Source organism: Ambystoma mexicanum, chromosome 1q (assembly GCF_040938575.1).
Source record: "Ambystoma mexicanum isolate Mex_15411 chromosome 1q, UKY_AmexF1_1, whole genome shotgun sequence".
Classification (NCBI taxonomy): Eukaryota; Metazoa; Chordata; class Amphibia; order Caudata; family Ambystomatidae; genus Ambystoma; species Ambystoma mexicanum.
In genome coordinates this window covers 188,089,692-188,112,225 of record NC_090922.1, presented here as the reverse complement: position 1 = coordinate 188,112,225, position 22,534 = coordinate 188,089,692, and the positions used below count along the sequence as shown (strand labels likewise).

The following is a 22,534-nucleotide window of genomic DNA, read 5'->3' as shown; positions in this document are numbered from 1 at the left end:
CGACGCCGGAGGAATGGGCTTCCTTCGGGAAGAAAATGTTAGCGATTCTCGAATCGCAGGGCACCGGTCCGTCCGCGCCTCCGAGTGGGGTTGGTCGTGATCAGTCGAGACACCGCTCGCACGCCTTCGGGCTCGGGTGGTCGGCACGATTGACGGGAGAGGTCCCGCTCGGACAAGGGGAATCGTTCTCATCAGGCCCGGTCCAGGTCCTCGATGCGCTCGAGATCGTGTGAACCTGTGATGTCTTCGAGGTCATTGACACTCTTTCAAGGCCCCGCCTCCGAAGAAGTCGCCGGCGCCTAGGCTGTCGAAGGACACGCTCGGGGCTCCGGCCTCGAGGCCTGTGTCGACACCATTGATGCTGTCGGCGCCGCGTTCGGCGTCAATGCCGATTCACTCGACGCCTTTCGAGGCTGTGTCGACAGGGATACGCCGGGGCTCGGTGGAACCCCCTAGAAAGGCTCTGGCCAAGGTCAAGCATGGCTTTGGTTCACATTCTGTGCCTTCTTACCGCCATCTTGAGTTTATTTCAGAGGTGGATGAAGGCTCTGATGATGGCATGGTTCCTAATATGGTGCCTGACGAGATTCTCTCGGGCCATAGCCAATTTGAGGAGCTGAGGCAGTCCCTGCATGATGCTAGTGGGCTGGACACCTCTCCGGAGGTGGAGTTTTGTAGGCCTGAGCCTGGCACTCATGCTGACTCCTCGTACCGGCGCCTTATGTCTAGGGTCACCGAGTACTTGGGATGGTCTGCTCCCCCAAGGGAGTTTCTTCAGGATGACCTTACAGATATCCTCGACCTTGGTCCACCAACTGACCCGGTACTGCCGTTTCATATGGCTCTACAGAGGGTGGCGGCGGCATGGACTGCTCCGGAGAGTCTCCCGGCAGTGGGCAAGTCTTTGCCGCGAAAATACCGCCCACCCAGTAGCGACCCCCTGCTACTTTTCCAAGCACCCCACTCCGGAGAGTTTGGTGGTGCAGGCGGCTACGGCCCCGGCAAAGCAGGCGTCGTATCCTACCATCCCTCCTGATGGGGACGACAAGCGTTTTGACAGCTGGGTGAAAGTTTTCTTCAGGGGGGTATGGCGCTTCAGGCAGCCAACTCCGTCTGTGCCTTGTCACGTTTCACGCACACTCTGTGGAACTGTTTCCTTAGCGGCTGAACATATTCACGAAGGGGACGAACAGGATGGTTTCCTTGCCATGGTTCAGGATGGCAAGGATGCCATGTGAAGCCGTTAGTCGGGTTTGGACATGGCAGATTGCGTCAGCCGGTCCATGGTGGCGAGCACTGTGATACGCAGGTTTGCGTGGTTGCGGAAGTTGGGGTTTGCTCCTGATGTGCAGGCCCGGCTCCTCAACATGCCCTTTGACGGGGAACATCTTTTTGGCAGCTAGGCTGACGAGAGCCTTGAGAGGTTGCAGGCCTCAAAAGCTGCAGCAAAGTCCTTGGGCGCTGCAGTTGGACAACCTTCGCCTTTTCGTCCTAGGGGACAGCAATGGAGGGGAGGTTACTTTCGTTATTACTCATCATTTGGTAAAGCGAGAGGAGCTGCCAGTCAAAGGGGACACCGTAGGAGTGCCAGAGGTGGAAAACGAGGTATTCGAGGTGCCAAGGCCGCTCGGGCTGTTGCCTCTTTGCCCTCAGGCAACGCCGCAGCCGCTTCAGCTCAGTCATGAGGCCATGTCCCATGGTTCGCTGGTTGGGGGAAGGCGGGCGCAGCATCTTGTAGAGTGACGTGCCATTACTTCAGATGTAGGGTTCTGGAGATCATAGCCCACGGCTACTGTCTTCCTTTCCAGCAGAGGCCTCGCGACAATCCCCCGGGGAATCTCTCTGAAGAGTCCGGATCCGCTCCTTGCGCAGGAAATTCAATCCATGCTGGCGAAAGGCACCATAGAACTGGTGCCTCTAGCAGAGAGGAACAAGGGATGGTATTCCCCTTATTTTTTGATTTCCAAGAAAGACGGGGGGATTGAGACCCATCATGGACTTGCGCGGTTTGAACAAACTCCTCAGGAAGGACAAGTTCAAGATGGTTACTCTCAAGTCCTCCAGGCCCTTCAACTTCAGGACTGGTTGGTCTCTCGACCTCAAGGACGCTTATTTTCATGTGCCGATGCATCCAAAGCACAAGAACTACCTGAGGTTCTCGGTTGGCGACTCGCACTTTGTTTCAGGTCCTGCCGTTCGGATTGACCTCCGCCCCGAGGGTCTTCACCGAGCTCATGGTAGTGGTGGCAGCGCACCTCTTGAAAGGGGGATTCAAGTCTACCCCCTACATGGACGATTGGTTGATCAGGGCGCGCTCTCCCGAGCAAGTCTTGGATCATCTGTCAGTCATCTGCCACTCCCTCCACAAGCTGGGCTTCTCCCTCAACTTAGGCTCCAGTACATCGGAGCAGTGCTCGACACGTCCCTGGGGCAGCGTTGCCCTCCCCAGGTGAGGGCTCATCACATTCAGCAGATGGTGCACAAGTTTCAGCTTGCCCATAGTCTCCCAGCGTTTGAGTTCTTGAGATTGCTCGGCCTCATGGCATCCTGCATTCTTCTGGTGCCAGAGGCCAGGTTGCGGATGAGATCTTTGCAATGGGCACTCAAGCTCCAGTGGTCTCAGTCCTCCGGCAGGATGTCGGACCCTGTTCAGGTGCTGTCTTCGGTCGCCCAGGACCTTCTGTGGTGGGCCGACGAAGGCAATCTGATGAGGGGGGCTCCATTTTGGCTGCGCTGGCCAGAGCTGACTATCGTGACGGACGCATCCATCACGGGATGGGGAGCTCATGCCAACGAGATGAGTCAGCGGTCGTTGGTCTCCGTCGGACTCCAGACTCCGTATCATTCTGTTGGAGCTGAGGGCCGTCAGGCTAGCTCTGAAGGCTTTTCTGCCGACTGTGCGAGGAAAGAATGTCCTGATCCTGACAGACACCATGGTGGCCATGCACTACCTCAACAAAAAGTGGGGGGGGCAGGGTCACTTCCTCTGTGCAGGGAGGCGATGCAGCTTTGTTTCTGGGCAATCCAGCAGGAAGTTTCGATCTCGGCAGTACATCTGGCCGAAGACAAACGAGATGGGGGATGCTCTGAGCAGGCAGAGCGCGATCTCTAACGAGTGGGAGTTGGCTCAGGAGATTGTCCTGGAGATCTTTGCCCTTTGGGGGACCCTTCAAGTGGATTTCTTGGCCTCCAGTGCCAACCCGAAGTGCGAGAGGTTCTGCTCGAGGGAATTTCCTCCTAAAGGAGATTTGGGAGATGCGTTTGTGGTGGAGTGGTCATTCCCACTGCTGTATGCGTTTCCTCCAGTCCCCGTCATCCTGCAAGTACTGCTGAGGTTCGGTTCCTGGATGATCCTCATTGCTCCGGCGTGGGCCGGAGAGGACGTGGTACCCGGACCTTCTCGACTTGTCCATCTGCCCTCCACGGCCTCTTCCCTACCGAGACGATCTGCTCTCACGGGTCGGGGGTCGGGTTCTCCATCCAGAGGTCAGTTCCCTCAACCTTCACGCTTGGTTTCTAAAAGGTTGAGGTATAAGGATTGGGGCCTCCCTGAGGACGTGATGGAGGTGTTGCTTTCGGCCAGACGGCCAGCAACAAAGTCCCTGTACCGTTGGCGTAAGTTCTGCGACTGGTGCAGGGTTAAGAATGTGGATCCTTTTGCATGTGACATTCCCATGGTTCTGTCTTTTTTGCTTTCTTTGGCCCAAGGGGCTTGCAAGTGGGTACCGTTAAAGGTTATTTAATATTTAAGCGCTCGTCTGAAGAGTGTTCCTATTTTAAAATTCCTTTAATTTCTCAGTTTCTGAAAGGGCTCACTAATGTGTTCCCTCCGTCACCTTTCCAGGTGCCCAGTTGGGATTTGAACCTTGTTCTCAAGTTTCTGATGGGTGCTCCATTTGAGCCTTTGCATTCATGCCCTTTGAGACTGACTCTTAACTTTATTTTTGGTTGTGGTCACTTCCGCTCGCAGAGCGAGTGAGTTACAGCACTTTCAGTTTAGCCACCCTTCACTGTGTTTCAGAAGGACAGGGTTGTCCTTAGAGTTCGTCCTTCCTTTCTTCCGAAGGTGGTGTCGGATTTTGTTTTAGGCCAGAAGGTTGTTCTTCCTGTGTTTTACCCTCCTCCACATCCTGGTAAGGAAGAGGCTCCATAGGCTTGACCCTAGGAGAGTGTTAAGCTTTTATATTTCATGCATGTCCCAGGTCAGAGTGGATGATCAACTCTTCATTGGTTACGCTGGAAAGCGTTTCGGACAAGCTGTGATGAAACGCTTTGTCTCGCTGGATTATTTTGGCTATCTGAGTTTTACCACTTGGTGGGTAAGGACCCACCGGTCGGCTTACGGGCCCATTCTACCAGGGGTATGGCTGCCTCTACTGCCCTACAGAGGGAGGTTCCTATTCGTAACATCTGTGATGCAGCCACATACTTTTGTATGTCACTACTCCCTCGATTCCATCCGGGGGACAGGATCTGGCCTTGGCAGTCCTTTACTCCGCAATTTGATTTGGCATCCTAAATTTCTCTTTTCTAAATTCTTTTCCCACCTCCTTGCATTGTTACTGCTTTGGGAGTATGTCATAGATATGGAATACGTCGGTGGACCCAATCCCCTCGAACAAGTTACTCTCTTACCTGGTAACGTTCTTTCGATGGGATGGTCCGACGTATTCCATATCGCGCCCTCCCTGCCTTCACTGCTACAGAATTTCTTGTGCGATTGCAGCTTACGTTTCCACAAGGCTTTGTGTGGGCAGACTGGCAGAAGACTGGTGCCAAACGTTCTGGGGAAAAAACTACAACTGAGGCTACGGCGTTGTGCGTCCTACTTGTAACATCCAGTGACGTCGGCCATCGGAGGAGGTCCTCGAGGGTGGCGTATCGATGCAGACCCGAAAGATTTTCCGAAGCAGCACAGCTGTGGTGATTACTGTCATAGATATGGAATACGTCGTTGGACTAACCCATCGAAATAACATTACCAGGTAAAAGTAACTTTTTCGACTGACCCACTGCGATTTGAACCTTTCACTGGGGTTACATGCAAACGCGAACAAGCCCATTAGCCAGGAGAAGGAGAGATTTTTTTTGTGTATGTGTCACGCACATATGGCTCCCCCTAACCTTGTACATATGTTAAGCTCACTGCAGTTTGTGCAAGCGGCCAAAAGAAGTCTGGACAAGGACTATAAAGAATCTGTGATGCAATCTGTAGTTTTCCTTTTTAGATTTTTTTTTTTCAGACATCTGGGTGTCCTATCCACTGTTGGAATAGTCAAAATCCTCAGCATACACTTGGACAAACATCGCATTTGTTTTTAGCGCATGTTCTACCCTTGAACAGATGTTAGGGAATTCCAGTTGACCATTTTCTGCCTTATACTAAAAAGCTATGGTTCTTATACACCAGAAAGGGTAAGTAAAAGATAGCTCCTTACACTAGCACCATGAATCCTTCTCCAAAGTTCGTCTGATGATTGGGTTTGCAGTTACATAGCCTTTGCACAGTAGGTTACTGCGCCCTATTAATATATCTGCCTGTTTTTTAGGATTGAGGAGCTTATTTGGGACTAGTCACAGTAATGTTGTTGTACACAGCAATGAAGCATCCATTTTGTTTTATTATTGTGCTTGTTGTTTGTGCTACAGAGCCCAAATATGAAGATGCAATTGCGTTAGGTTGGAGGGCTCCATGTCAAACCTTGCTCCTATCGAGATGCCATGAAATTCTGCTGATGTTTATTCCTAGAAGTGAATTTGATACAGTTTTCGAAAATGGCCAAAATTAATTCAAAGTGACACTCCTGATTGGCTAATTGAATTTGGTGCAGACAGCAGTACTTTTAAGTCTAGTGTGTTCGACTGCCTTATCTGACGGTTTGATTATTTTTTTTCTACCCCCTAATCAGGACTCCTACAGAAAGCAGGTGGTGATTGATGGGGAGACATGCCTCCTGGACATTTTGGACACAGCAGGTCAAGAGGAGTACAGTGCCATGAGGGATCAGTACATGCGCACCGGCGAGGGCTTCCTGTGTGTTTTCGCCATTAATAACACAAAGTCTTTTGAGGACGTCCATCACTACAGGTTGGCATAAAACACAATACTTAAGTGTTCAGGGAAGCTGCCTTAATGTGTAAAGCACAGAGTTAAGGAATAAAGTGAAACAAGCTTCCCTTGTGTCCTCAAATCCTACCCCATTCCACTTATATATTCTGGTCTGATTGCCCCACCTCTGTAGATGGCCCACAGTGCAGGAAAATAAAGGGCGCCATTGGTCTATCGGACTGCTGTATTGTGTGGCCCCATCTGGGAGTTTTCTCTAAAGCAGGAGAACAAAGTAAATTTAGCCTTAGCCTGCATGCTACATTTATGCATCTAGTTGCTGTCTTTGGGATAAAATGCTCAAACGTATATCATAGGCCTACCTCACCCCACATTGACGTTTCAAATTTGCTATGACAGTAAGAAGTTAATTAACCCTACCGTTTCCCTGTAATTAATACCTGAACGCAAAACTGACAACTACAAATTTAACATAACTCACTTTAAAATGGATCCTTTTGGCTTCTTTATCTTCAAACCAGATATAATTAAACACATATTTTGTGTCTGCCATCTTCTCAGCATCATGCCATTAGAAAGTGAAGCGTTTGTTTTGTCTGCTGGATTAAACCTGCTTCTAGATCTCTTGCCTCTGAGCTCTACAATGAGTTTCTGAAGAGGACTTCCCTTTAATGGAATGGGTGTCCAGTGAAAATGTTGCCAGCAAAAATGTAGTGTGAAAATACCTCTGCAGTGAAATATTGACAAGCAAAATGTAGTGGGAAAATGCAGCTGAAAAATAGCCACAAGTGTAGTGTTGCTAGGTTGAATGAGCATTTTGTGGGCATGTGCTTTCCTTGTTAAGATTAAAATAAGGGTTGAGGCAAGGTTAGGGATAAAGATTCTGGTTAGATTGTGTTAATAGATTGGGGGGCGGGTCAGGGTGGTTGCTGCAGGGCTGGTGATGGAGGGGGGGTGTTGGTTAGTCGTTAAAGTAGATTGTTGGGGTAAGGGTTCTGGTAATTCTTGGGCTAATAGAGTAATGGTTTGGTTAATTGTTAAAGAAAGGGATAGGGAATTTGGGGAAGGCTGGTGATCACATATAGGGGCTAGAATAAAACTAGTGGTTAGAGCAAAGTAAGCATTAGAGTAAGTGTTGGTGTTGCAGTTAAGGTAAGGCTAAGGTTCTGTTTAGTGCAAGAGTTTGGACACGCGCTATGTCATTTGTGGCAAGCTGGTGGTGAGGTTGGAATTTGGTTCAGTCCATTGATTTTGTATTGAGTAACGTGCAAATAAAATGTTTAGTGCGCTGAAGGGGTTAGTGTTCAGGGTAGTCATTTGAATTGGGGGAAGGGTTGGGAACGGAGTTGGGGTGATAGTGTAGTTTGTATTCGTTGTGGGTCATTGTTAGGGTTACAGCCCTGTAACTTTTTGTGTGTTTAAAAGTAGCTTTTTTTGGCAACTTTTATTACTTGCCACATTCACACGCGTTGCTTTGTATTGAATGACAAAAACATTTCAAAACCACGTTTTGCTGGCTACATTTTCACTTGACTACATTTTGCTTGGAACATTTTCAAATAGAACCAAATGATGTAATAGTGTTTGATCCAAAGCCCTACAAGATGACTGCTCTAGAATAAATATGCAGCTTCATCTCCCACAGTGCCAAGTATGTTGGACTGTTGCTTCGCGACTGTCCAGCATGCCTGAAATGTTGGTATAATATTTGAAAAAAAACTGCACCAACTCTATAAACAATCTAATGGTATTGGGCAGCAGCTGGCCAACCATGACCACTAGGACACTCTTTCATAAAAGCACAGTGCTGTGAAGTGTGATGAAGCATGTAGAATCATCACTGATTCCCAGTCAAGGCTCTCCTCCCACATGGCCAGGAGACGGCAGCAGCTACCTGATCCTGACCCTGGGGGTGGTACTATGAGGGAGCCGACGGCTGTCGGGGGGAAGGTGGTGACCCCATCGGGAGAGACGCAGTGCTCTTCCCTTTCTGAGAAAGAAGACCTCATAATTCCTAAATTCTTGATGGCTTGTTGTCACTATACAAATCCCTCCTATTGTAAAACCCAGAAACCCCTTCCTGAAAATCACTCTATGCAAAATACCTGTGTGAGATGGCTCCTCACTATAAGGCCAGGAAAGTACACCGGTGCTGGATGGTGCTTGAAGAATTAAGAGTGGTAATATGGGAAATAAGGTCACAAAAAATTATGATTTAAGACATCGGCTAATCAGCCCAGTCACTAAAACGTATGTTAATTGAAAAGAACGTGCAAATCTATGTGAAAAACAGATATGGATATTGATGGAAAGCTTTTCATGTAGATACGAAATCGGGTGCCTGGTTTTGAAATGAAATGATGATTTGGTGATGGTAGAATAATTCACTGAAGACACGTGTGAAGGCTGTTAAAGCGGTGATTTGCTATTAATAATCGATCGGGCAAACTGATTGTTGTGTTTAAAATGTATATTAATTTGTTGCCCCCATTTTCCTTTTGGTTCCCCATTCATTTTGGTTGTGGTTGATATACGATGCTAAATGACAATATGTATTGTAAATATCGATCTGATCTTATGTCCATATATTTTACTGTTATATTGATGTTTGAATGTAACGCAGCCCGGAAGTAAGCCTTACATAGGTTGAAACACGTGTCGACTGTCTTAAGCAGAGCTTATGTTTTATTAAAATAATTTCCTTATTAGGGAATTTATAGAGCTCACGGACACCCGGAGGCAACTTTGCGCCTTAAAGCAATAACTTTGTAATTATTATAAACTGAGTCCTTAGATTGTGGTAATGGCGCAGATGGCCAGTAAGGATGTTAGACAGGTTACAAACTATCTGTTCAAGGGACTCCATTTTTGTTGGAATAACATTAGCAAAACATTCATAAATGTACTCTGTGCCTGTTGCGTATATATACACTGACGCACTAAATCAGTCTAACCAAATCAGGATAAGTGGTTTTATCGGAAACCGCGCCAATATGTCCTTTTTTTTTTTAAATAAAAAAAAATAAAGTTTAAACTCCCAACAGGCAATCTCTTCAATTGCGGTTTTCCTTCCATGTGCACAAATCCAAGGTACCCCTGTAAAAAAGCAAGAACTTCATAGGGGCTGAATTAAAGGGACATGACACTTTTCTCTCCCTTAAAGGAAATTGTACAGGCATTTCAGACATCAGTTGCCACTTACCTGCGGTTTGTATTGATCATAGTAAGGAAAGCCCAGAAACGAATGTGTATCGTTGGTGCTAGATGCAAGACTTCACGTGAGACCAATTCAGGAGGGGCTCAGTACCTGACCTGCATCAACTGTCTCGCCTCCACAAACACTGCTATGTAGCTAATGCATAGCATGTAAATCTAAACGGATTCCCAAGCTCCCGAAGACAACCCACTTCACCAGTAAGCCGTTCTGGTGCTGTCTAAATTCGTAGTGCCTCCCCATAGTGTGGAACACTGGCATAAAACAAATTACAATAAGCTTGTAAATCCTCAATCTAGATCGGTGTAACTCGCACTTAGGGTGCGGGCACAGAGGATGACTTTTGGGCAGCTACACATCTAGGATAGTGAGTGGAAAGCCCCCATCAATGCCTATTTTGTCTTTTGAAGGAAACCTGTTGTAATACCCCAGACTGAGCACCAGGGGGCGGAACAGGCATAACATTTGACTCTAAGCGCATGCACTCAAAGGAACGACGATTACTGGGTAAATATTTGTTTTCTTATACAACATGGATGGTGAGGATCAAAGTTACGAAAATAATTTTTCTTCCACAATTCTATTTGTTCTAAACACATGTTATGGTACCACGGAAGACTTACGATGCCTTCAAATTGACTTCCTTCGCTGTATAGACGCAGGCAAAAAACTGAATAAATGATGGATCATATTCCTACCCATGTTGAAGGGAGCTGTAGAATTGGATATTTTAAAACCACACAACTCCGCGTATTGGAGGAAATGGCTGCAGTCCATTTCTTAGACGTCCTGGCTCTTCATGGAACATGAAGCAGGCTTACATTTTGGAAAGTCACCATGGCTCCCAAAAAACAGGATTACAATGCTGTATATTAATCCTTATAATGTTTTCAGTCTGCCATTAGGTGTGCCGCAAACCTAACCTTGCCTCGTTCTGTCGCCTACTTGATGAGCCCTCATTTACTCTGTTCTCAATGAATTTACTAAATGCGCACGTGTTTTATAGATGCAAAGGTAGAGACTAAAGGTTTTTAATGAGTGCAAATGGGTCTTCAAAATCTCAGAACATTTACAATTCCAGCACTGAACATACCACCAAACCTACAAGTGACCATGTTTGAGAAAAACCTGCACGGGGCTAGCTCCATCTAGGGTCTGATATTTTATTGTACAAAATCCCACAGGAATGCAGGCCCCGATAGATATAATGGCCTTTTTGGACTTGAGGTTGGGACTGAACCTTCAGGAGCGACCGGGAGGTGTTTAACTTTTTGGGAAAAGGATTCAGAACTCAAGTCCTAGATATGCAGTAGGAACCTCCCTGTAGAGGGCTCCACCCTCACATTATTGAACACGCAATACCCAGATAGACAATCTATCTGTTGGAGGGCTAAGCATAAGGGGTCTTTTTGCTATGTCTATTGGGGGTATTGAGCGCTATGCAATTTCTGGCTTGACCATCTGGTTCAGAATAACTTTTTAGAAAATCTAAATCTTCTATTAGACACGGGAGGCGAGCATTCTGCTTCTTTCTTTATTAACATAAAAGAGAAGCTCAGCAGCAAGTTATTATGCACCCAAACTGATGTTACATAAACAAGGGTGCAGAAAAATATTCCATGAAATGACATTAAACGTGAGGAAAAATAACCTCCATAACAAAGTCACTGAAGACAAGGAACTCTGTTTCCCAGAGGGCTTACCCCAAGTTCATAACAGGTCACAAACAATCCTCCAATAAACAGTAGGCAATCCTTCCAAATGGGAACCAACAATGCATTACTCCCTCTTTTGAGGCTGCGAAACATGGAAAAAATCAGGAAGAAAAGATATGGCTGAGGTCGTAAGGCTGCAACATCCTACGGAAACCCAGAGCAGATCAGGCTGGCTTGTCCGAAGTCCCTATCGGGAGAAAAGAGAAAATCAAGGGTTACCTGATGTATATAATAACCCTATTCAGTGTGCATGGGTGGGAGAGAAATTAGCACTTTATTATACAATTGTACATGGCATGCGGTACAACAAATCCATCCCTTTTGAAAATGACATGGGGGCGGGGGTGGTGCTGTTGCGCGCAACTAAGATGGCCGCCTGATCGGAGTGCTCCGATCCCACAGACATCCTGAACTTAGAGCCGTGACAAGAAGAAACCCCTTATCCATCTGGTGCCCCAATACATACAGCACATTCTGTGCAAAAGTGGCCCGGAAGCGCTGAGAAGTTCGCAGCTCCTTCAAAACTGACGGGCTGCCCTGCAGACACTGAGCTGCTACGGAGATCCGAGAGAATCTCGCGCCAGACCGCAGCTGCACAAACGCAAGGCCCTGTGGGGGAGCTGATCCCTGCTTCACGGCGCAGGCTTGGAGGCGGACCGTGTGAGCCGACATAGATACTCCAGGCCGAGTGGAAGATCAGCCGCAGCGCCTACCTGCCCCCTGACCAGCAGCTGGGAGTACGCACCGTCTCCCACGCGGAGCCCCAGCTGGCTCCGGCTGAGGATCTGTCGCTGGTCGGCGCTGCGAAAGCGGTGAGGGAAGTGAGAGGTATGCGGCCCCAACACCACGGGGAGGCTCAAAAGGCACAAAATAGGGGGAAGAAGGGACACAACTCTGTATATACCGCCTGGCACCCAGGTACACTACAAAACGTGGGAGGGTACAATCCACCCGCGAAGAGACCTGTTAACCATATCCCACTTGGAATCTTCGGATGTGAATAATTGATGGTGCTGCCCCAATAATATCTGCCACTGCGAGGTCCCTGTATACGAATTCGCCTATCCTTGAATTCCGGCAGATGGCCAGAAGAACGAATGCAATCCGTTTCCAAAACACCATCAAGGCACCTCAAACACCTCCGGACTTAGAGAGGCGAGTCTTGCCCGGTGGGGCGCCTGCTGATTCTGGTTGAACCTTGATTGTGCCCATAGGGGAGTATTGCGGTGACCCTCTGCCGCCTGAGAGAAGGTAGGCGGGACGGGCCGAACTGCAGGGCAAGGCACAGCCCGCTTGCATCAAAGAGCTGCGCACCCAGCACCACAAGGACCAGGGCACTGTAAGCAGGGACCGGTGGCCACGCGCTGGCCACGCGCTATCTGTGTGGAGGCCTGTGAGCAGTGGTACCGGTGGGGATCCATATGGGGGACGCATGAGACCAGAGGTGCAGGTACGCTACCACCAACCATTGCACAGGAACTAAACCCTCATACACAGTGGCCTGCATTCAGCCCTACTCCAATTTAATATTCAGGTGGGTCACACCTATAGCAGGAACAACCCTGGTCTGCAGCACCGCAAACTGCCACACATCCAAGGTACTGGGCCCGATGTAAATTGTCTTGGCCATCAAGATCTGCACGTCAGCTGATGGATGTATATGAATTGTTCGTTTGACAATTGCTCGAATTACAATTGACCTTTTCACAATTGACCGAATTGTGAAGGTCAATTGTAACATATATGTGGGGGGGAGGGGGTATATATATATTTCTGAGGCTTGTGGAATCTGCTTAGATCACATGCTGTGCATAGGCCGACATCTAGTGGAAGCTGCGGAGTATTACAGTTTGTTTTTCGAAACTCGAAAATGGGCATCGACACAGGCGTGCCAGTAATACTATCCCTAGTGTGACGTCCACTGTACCCAAGATCCCTCACGCGTCTAGGGTCCTCAGATTGTTTTTTTCCACCATACTGGTCGGAAGCATCTTGCGGAGACCCCTGGCCTTAGCCATACTTTTGCTAATAATTGAAATTTATAATTCTTTATTGACATCCTTCCCCACCCCAACGTCGACCCTCGACCCTCGACACTCGACGACGGCTGGAGAAGACATCGACCGTCGGCTGCTGCACGACGGATCTGGCCCTCGGAAGGCCGCTGGCCTCGGCCCGGGCCTAGTTGGCCGCTGGCCTCAGCCCTGCAAGTAGGGAGAGTGGGGGGTGGTACATACTCTTCACTCTTGGTATATAGATACTTATATATTTCCTACACTTACCAGCCCGCTGCCTCAAGGTGCGTATGGAGGGTACCCCTTTCCAATTCTGCCCCAAGTGCAACCGCAAATACCCTTGGGTCGACAGGCACGCCACGTGCTATCTCTGCTTGCCGAGGGACCACCCCGAAGCGAACTGCAGAGCGTGTAGTAGGTTTAAACCTAAGACACTTAAGGACCGTTCGACAAAGCGTTGGGCCCACCACGCCAGGCAGGCGGCCATGGCAGCGGAGGGCGCCTTCAGCGATGGCAGCGACGCCGTACTTTCGGACGGCGAGGGCATTACGGCGTCGAAAGACAGCCGAGCGCAGGTCCCTGACCTCGGAAGGTCGTCCGGCAGGGCGGCTATGGGGAAGACCCCCGGCGACGCAAGCGCTACACACCCTAAGCACACTAAGTCCAACCGAACCTCGACGACGTCGACTTCTCGGAAAGAGGCACAGATAGAACGGTCCGACTCGGTGTCCTCATGACGCAAGGCAATCATCCACTCTTGCCAAGAGTGCCTCGCTCCCTAGACTAACGGAAGTTCGATCGTCGGAGGACGAAGACGACTTCCACCCCCAGGCCACGCTCCAAGAGACGGAGCCCGCAGTTAACACCAGCGAGGCCCCACGCTCGAAAAACACAGATCCCTCTCCCGATCCTCGACGCCAGGCGTCTAAAGTCTCCGGGGCCTCCAAGGGACAGGGAAAACCTTTTTCCACGCACGGGGAGGGGGGGGGAAACAGCGGAAAGCACATTCTTCCACTCCTGTAGGACCATCCTTCCCCCCTAAGCAGACAGACAAATACAAGTCTACTGAGAGATCAACATCCAGCAAGGGTACCCTTGATAAGTCCCCTAAATTGCCTACTAAAGTCATCCCCTGTTCCAAAGAATGGTCCAGCGAAGGCATAGACAGGGTCATGTCAAGTTTGTCTTCCTTGGCTGATTTTTACGACAAGAATCCAGAGCATTTCCTCTCGTATGACCCTCAGGGGGCCACACCCTCAGGTTCCACTGATCCTATCCCCCTAAGTAAAAAGGCCCGGTTCGAAAGAGCCTTTCCCTGAGGGGGACCAGGAGTTTGAAATTATGGAGGAACAAACCGGGACGGAATACTATGCGGATGATGAGGACCAGGAGGAGGGAGAAGATGAGCAGGAAATTTACAGAGTAGATTCCCCGGTAGAGAACAAAGCCCCAGTTACCGACTCGCCAGTCGATAACCAGCCCCTCCTTAATGAGGTTCTCGCTCGCGCGGCAGAACATTTTCACATCGACACCCACGGTGTACAGGAGGAAAGGGACTTCGCAGAAGAGTTGGTGGGAGAGAGGAGGCCGGTCGCTCAGACCATCTCTATCCTTAAATCCATCCAACGAAGAATAGATCCGTCCCTGGTGAACCCAAACCTCACCAGAGCAGTCAACCCCAGGGTCGAAAAACTTTTCCGGGCAGCCCAGTCTGACCCTCTCTATATAAGAGGACATCTTAAACCAGACTCCCTAGTTGTTACCAACACTCGGAAGAGGGCTGGAACACCCTTATCTTCGTCAGAAGCTCCTCCCGACAAGGAGAGCAAGAAACTTTACGGGTTTGGCAGGAAGGTAGCCTCAACGTCCGCCTACCAAGCAAGGATTGCTAACTCCACCACCCTATTGGCCAGCTACAACTGCCATCAATGGGAAGAGGTCGCGGCACTCATAGCCTCTGCTCCTGAACCGTTAAAGGGCCAATTGGCTCGGATCTCGGCAGAAGGGAGAGCCGTGTCTGGTTGCATATTGAAAGCAACTTTCGACGCCGCGGACAACGCAGGGAGATTGATAGCAGAAGGTACTGTTATCAAAAGACATGCGTGGTTACGGCAGTCAGGGTTCAAAACAGAAACTCAGGCTTCATTAATAGACAAGCCGGTGGAACCCGATCTATTGTTTGGGAAAGCGGTCGAAGACTCACTGAAAAACGCCAAGGATGAATACGAAACACTGAAATCCCTTGGCCAACTAACCAACAAACCCCCTAACCAGAGGGGGAACAGTAATTTTCGTCGCCCACACGGCCAAAATTCACAAAGAGGCAACCATGCCCAGGGACGGGGTACACAGTGGAACAACAGCCAGCAGTCTACCCAAAGTTACGGCAGGGGTAACAAAAGAGGTCGTGGGAGAGGCAGAGGCAGCCCCAACAAGGGAGGTGGCACGCCTCCACCAAAGCAGTGACGCTCAGTTCAGGGTCCCTTCTCACGCAACCCCAGTAGGGGGGACGCATTTCCAACTTAACCCAGGCTTGGGAAGGGATCACCTCAGACAGATGGGTGCTGTCAACAGTGTCCACAGGATATTGTATAGAATTACTGCAGCGTCCCCGGAACCATCCTCCACGACAAAGTACACTCCTTAGAACATCAGAAGATCCTTCTCGAGGAGATCGCCATTCTGCTAGAAAAGGACGCGATACAACTCGTCCCACACCAGGTAAAAGGGGGATTACATGGCAACCTTGGATATGAAAGATGCTTATTTTCATATTTCCATGCTCCCGGCGCACAGAAAGTACTTGCGCTTCAAGGTGGACAGTCGCCACTAGCAATTCAAGGTACTGCCCTTCGGGATAGCTTCAGCACCAAGGGTATTCACCAAGGTACTGGCGGTGGCAGCTGCACACCTACGCAGGGAGGCAATCCCAGTGTACCCTTATCTGGACGACTGGCTCATAACGGGGGAAACCCCAGGAATTTGCAGGACAAACATTCAAAGGACTATCGACCTCCTCCACGAATTAGGCTTCTCAATCAACGAGAAGAAGTCAAGCCTGGTGCCAAGCACCTCAAAACAGTTCCTAGGTGCAATTCTAGATACTCAGAAAGGGTTGACCTTCCCTTTGAAGAGAGAATTCGGAATATACTACTGCAAAATATACTACTGCAAATTCCACATTATCAGTCTGGTCAACAAATAACGGTACGCAAAGCAATGCGGTTACTGGGCATGATGGCGGCATGCATTTACCTGGTCCCCCACGCGCGACTGCGTCCCATGCAGGAATGGTTGGCGAAACAGTGGTCTCAGGCAAGTGGTCAGTGGGACGATCTAGTGGTCGTTTCGCCAACACTTGTACAGAGCCTACACTGGTGGACAAGAGAGAATCTCGCAAGGGGAAAACCCTTTTACGATCCCGAAGTACAGGCAGTGGTGACTACAGATGCATGCCTGACTGGGTGGGGAGCTCACTATCTCCACCACACAGCTCAGGGTCTCTGGTCTCAATCAGTAGCCAAGAACCACATCAACCTGCTAGAGCTTCTGGCAGTATTCCGAGCGCTTCGGGCGTTCGAGCCCCATCTACTAAACTTGTCGGTGCAGATCCGGACGGACAGCACGACAGCCATGTTCTATCTGAACAAGCAAGGAGGGACTCGTTTGCCAAATCTGTCCAAGCTTGCCCAGAAAATCTGGATATGGGCACTCAGACGGAACATCTTCCTGTCATCGCAACATGTTCCAGGGGAGCTCAATTCCCTAGCGGATGCTCTAAGCAGAGACTCCCTCCCAGAAGAACACGAATGGGTCCTTCACAGAGAGATCGTAGAAGATCTCTTCTCTCAGTAGGGTTTCCCCACTATAGACTTATTCGCCACAAGCGAAAACAAACAATGCCCAGGATTTGCATCCAGGTACCCCCAGCCAGACTCCCAAGGGAACGCCCTGTGGATGAACTGGTCAGGGATGTTTGCGTACGCTTTTCCACCAACTCCTCTCATCAGGAAGGTGGTGTACAAGATGAACAAGGAATCGATGACGCTCATCCTAGTTGCTCCCATGTGGGCGAGACAACCATGGTTTCCACACCTACGCAGGATGGCGGTGTGCAAACCCATCAAACTTCCAGCCTGGTACAACCTACTTTCCCAGCAACAAGGTCAAACAGTGCACCAGCAACCCAACTCAATGAACCTGGCAGCATGGCTCCTGAGGTCATAGAGTTTGGACATCTCAATTTACCACAGAGGTGTATGAACATCCTAAAAGAATCCAGGAAACCAAACACAAGGCACTGTTACTTTGACAAGTGGAAGAGATTAGTTATTTGGTGCCAGAATAAACAAATCAACCCTGTTGATTGCACCCCTTCCAACGTTGTGACATACATGCTCCACCTGCTGGATGCAGGATTGGTTTTTAACTCTCTGAAAGTACACCTGGCAGCCCTCTCGGCTTACACCACATCCCATAACAAGGTGTCGTGGTGGAAAGTACCAGTAGTTAAAGCCTTCATGGAAGGAGTAAAGAGACTTCACCCTCCTATTTCGAACCCACCGCCAGGATGGGACCTTAATGTGGTGCTAGCTAAGCTCATGGCCCCCCCCCCCCCCCCCCCCTTCGAACCCATGCATAAAAGTAGTCTCAAACACATGACTTATAAAACGGCCTTCTTAGTAGCCATTACCTCTAAGAAGGGTCAGTGAAATTCAGGCTCTGTCAGTGCAGGATCCTTTCTTTACTATCCACAAAGACAAACTGGGTTTACGCACACACCATAGGTTCTCACCTAAATTTATATCAAAGTTCCATGTAAACCAGTCCATCGAGCTTCCGGCTTTCTTCCAGAACCCGCAAAGCTCGGCTGAGGTGAAACTACACACCCTAGATGTGCGTAGGGCGGTCCTCTACTATGTAAATAAAACCAGACCGCTAACGAAAACAGATCAACTGTTTGTCTCCGTAGCTACAGGCAGAGAGGGAGATCGCGTCTCTAAAGGCGCGATCTCGAAGTGGATTATCAACTGTATACAGCTGTTACTCTCTTTCTGAAAAAACTCTGCCTTTTACGCCAAGGGCCCACTCTACTAGAGGCATTGGGGCACTCTGGCTTTCATTGCAAATGTTCCCCTCGACACCATTTGCAAAGCAGCTACTTGGAGCTCTATTCACACTTTTACTCAGCATTACTGCATTGACACTCATTCCAAGACAGATACACAAGTGGGACAAGCGGTTCTAAGACACCTGTTTGCTCATGACCCTTCTCACATCCCACCTCCTTCTGGTACTGCTTGCTAATCTATGCACAGCATGTGATCTAAGCAGATTCCACAAGCCTCAGAAGGGATACATTACTCACCGTAATCGTATTTCTGATGCTTGTATCTGCTTAGATTCACATGCGACCCACCCTTCCTCCCCTCCGAGAGAAGGCGCATGATTGCTGGTAGTCTTACCTTTCTGTCTATCTGCTTGGATTATCTGTACTCACGCTACTCCTCATGTCAGAAAAAATACAATCTGAGGATCCTAGACGCGTGAGGGATCTTGGGTACAGTGGACGTCACACTAGGGATAGTATTACTGGCACGCCTGTGTCGACGCCCATTTTCGAGTTTCGAAAAACAAACTGTAATACTCCGTAGCTTCCACTAGATGTCGGCCTATGCACAGCATGTGAATCTAAGCAGATACAAGCATCAGAAATACGATTACGGTGAGTAATGTATCATATATATTTTGGGTAATATCCAGCTGATGGCTCGGTAACAAGGGTTGGGACTACGCTCAAAGTCTCTACGTGTACACTGCCCGCTATAGCAGCCTATAGAAACACAAAACTAGCTATGCTACTATATAGACTACCACCAAGCAAAGCCCTGTTCCCCAAAAGAAATACACCATCCTCTTGAACCCCCGGCAAGGACCCGATACACACGGCCAGGGAGAACCCTGGGGGACACGCCTAACTACGGAATACCCAAGGATCCTGGCAGCAACGACGTTGATTGACCAAATGTTTTGATACACTGGCACCCAACGGGTCGCAACAGGTAAACCAGTCTGTATAGACCATATCATATCAATATAAGCGACCAGCCCAATCCACATCATCTACCCTTGATCTGCGCCGGCAACTCATGGGCCGCCACGAGAAGAAAAGCACAGGCGGAAAGAAAACTGGCCCAATGGACTCCTTTGCTAGCTCCCAACCCCAAGGGACGCCTACCACCACATCCATGGGAGATGACAATCCTGCCGGGACACCACCCGATGCCAGAGAAGATCGCTTAATGACTGGTTCAGAACGGCTTCCTAGCAGTGAATGTCAAGTTGGATGATATTGCTGCGACAATTAGCTCCTTTAAGGCTAGAGTAGACCAGGAAAGCTCTCGCATTACAGAATCTGAAAATAGGATCAGCACAAATGAAGATGAGATAACACAACAAGCCGGGACATAGCGCAATTGAAAGGAGAACTGTGCAAGACTCCAGTAAAATGCGAAGACCTTGAATCGAGATCTTGAAGAAACCATATCCGTATTGTCGGCATTCCGGAATCCTTCTGCAAGGGCCCGATGGAGTGACAACTAGAGGACCTGCTGAAAACTCTTCTAGGCACAGAATCCCTCTGACCACTTCCTTGTTGAAAGAGCGCACCGCATCCTGGCACCACCACCCAAACCTGGGGCACCACCGCGCATGATCATTGTTCGCCTCCTTAACTACAGGGACAGAGACCCGATCCTAAGGCTCTCCAGAGAAAAAGGCACTTTACAATATGAGGAAAGCAGAATCCACAAATATCCGGACTTCTCGACCAACATCCAAATACAACGCAGATCCTATGAACAGGCCAAAAGACTACTAAGGCTGCCCCATGTCCCATACGCTCTCATCTTCCCGGCCAAGCTACGAATCCAACATGGAGGCAGGTTGCATTTCTTTGAGAACCCTGCGGAAGCGATATTGTACATAGACGTCCATCCCCATTCCTTCCAAAGATCATGTATGAGACCAGAACAGGCCACCGCGACCGGGCATTAATAACCCAGGCCCAGCTGACTGAAATGGATTAACGGAGATATCCTTACTCGGGCTGTGAAGCCTATCCATTCGAGACCAACGGCTCCAGAAACTGCTGGGATCGGGAGCCTCTACTGATGGAGGCCATGCGACTGCAACTAGCAACCCTCAGGAAAGTTCCACAGGTTATGGGGGAAGGGTTACATCATCGGGTTGGGGTTGATGGTGTGGGAGGGGGTGGAGGGAGGGAACAAAGTTTTGCCACAAATGGCAACAATTTAAAAACACAGGTTGCATCGAGCACAGTTAAGGCCAGCGGCACTCCCGAATCCACACACATATTGGCATTAAAAGAAAACTATGGTACTGTTCTCATGGAACATTCGGGGCCTAAATAACCCAATTAAGGCCAGAAAAACCGCAACATACAAAACCAGACATAATCCCCAGATCATACTACTGCAAGAGACACATGCACTGGGACAGGTCTGTACCAATTTCCTTCCAAGATGGGGCACACTACGATACTACACTGAATACTCCTCCCAACCCTGGGGAGTTCTTATTTTAATACATCCAAAATTGGGCTTTCGTCTCCATGATGCCAAAATTGATATGTAAGGAAGATATGTTTTAGTCTGGGGAGAGTTGGCAGGACGGAAGATGGTTACAGTTAATACATATGGCCCCAACATAGAAGACCCCGAATTCTACATAACATGTTAACTGAAGTTTAAGGTACGGCGGTGATTTGGGTCGGGGGGGGGGGGGGGTATTTTAATACGATACTCGACACAGCCCTTGACAGATCCACAACCTCACATAGAACCGTAACTAAAACCGCACTAGCTATACGACAGATAATGCAACAAATTACCATGGTTGACATCTGGCGAGAATTGCATTCCCAAGAAAAGCGTTTCACTTTCTATTCATCAGTATATGACTCCAAATCCCGAATAGATTACTGGCTTATTAGTTCAATACTCACAAACATGGTCCTGCACTGTGAAATGTACCCCCGCACCCCCTCGGATCACTCCCCAATATCAATCACTGTGTATCGGTGATGCTACCCCGTGGGCCAGATGCTGGAGAATGCCCTCTGCCCTACTCGGAGACCCAAACGTTTGCAAATCATTACACACTGAAATGGAAGAATTTTTTTTAATTAAACTGAGGTTTGGTAGACCGATGCGCTACAGTATGGGAAACATTTAACGTATGGGTGCGAGGTGCAATCATGACCAAGACTACTGGACACCACGGAAGCCAAACTCGAGCTACTCGAGTTTGAATATACCACCACCCATAGCAAAGAGGCCCTTTCAGACATCCACATAACACTGGCAGAATTTAATAAACTCGCTGAGAGGGAGGTCCAGTACATGGCCGCCCCGGTCCGAGCTCGTAGATACGGGGAAAGCAAAGAGCTGGGAAGTTCCTAGCCCAGATGCTTAAGGCCGAGAACGGCCACCCCCGCCTATTGCAGCCATCCAGACGCCTGGTGGCGACATAGTAAACGGTGAACAAGAAATAAATGACATGTTTGCCGCGTTTTACAAATCACTGTATTCCAATCAGGACACCAAAACCAAGGAAGAAATAACGGAGTATCTGCAAGAACTTGATCCCCCAACTCTGACCCCAGAAACACGTATGCTATTAGATACCCCCATATCACTTGAGGAAGTTACAGAGGCAATTAAAGCATGAACCTCAGGTAGAGCTGACGGTCTGGGTGCCAAAATATATAAAGAATTTCGTGACATACTAGCCCCTGCCTTGCTGAAAGTTTGGGAAGAGGCAGTGGAACGGGGCGTACTGCCAGACACTATGCGAGAGGCAGTAATAACGGTTCTCCTTAAATCCCGAATACCCCCTCAAAACATGGGTTCATATAGGCCCCTCTCACTCATTAACACAGACGCGAAGATTTTCGCATAAATCCTGTCGACCAGGCTACTGCCCTACATGCCCATACTGGTACATCCCGACCAGGCTGGCTTTATACTGACAAGGTCCACTGTCCTTAACCTACAGACTCTTTGGAGTGATGGCACAAATAGATCCAGCAGCGGACGCGGTGGTCGCATCCCTAGATGCGAGAAGGTTTTTTACTCGGTCTCCTGGGACTATCTATTCCTGGTCCTTGAAAGATTCGGTTTAGGTCGATACTTTGTGCATTGTGTCTGGTTGCTATACACATGTCAGGGAGCAAAAATACTATCTAATCAAACTATGTCATCCTTATTTCACCTAGGTAGAGGCACTAGGCAGGGCTGCCCCTTCTCCCCAATTTTATTTGCACTCACAATAGAGCCCATGGCCGAATACGTCCGACAAAACCATGCACACAGAGGTCTTCATATGACCGGACAGACACAAATTGTCTCCCTATATGCTGATGATACCCTACTATATATCAGGAACCCTGAGGAAAACTTAGCACCGATCATGGCAGAGATTGAGAAGTTCTCTGAATACT

General features: G+C 48.9%; 1 protein-coding gene across 1 annotated transcript in view; it reads left to right on the top strand.

The window, feature by feature from the left end:
• The window catches only part of LOC138526374 (GTPase KRas-like), a 168,117-nt gene that overhangs the window by 110,474 nt on the left and 35,109 nt on the right, over positions 1-22,534 (top strand). The window contains exon 3 of the mRNA XM_069637045.1: positions 5,910-6,088. Coding sequence (XP_069493146.1) covers positions 5,910-6,088 — 179 coding nt within the window. The remainder of the gene's footprint in view (positions 1-5,909; positions 6,089-22,534) is intronic.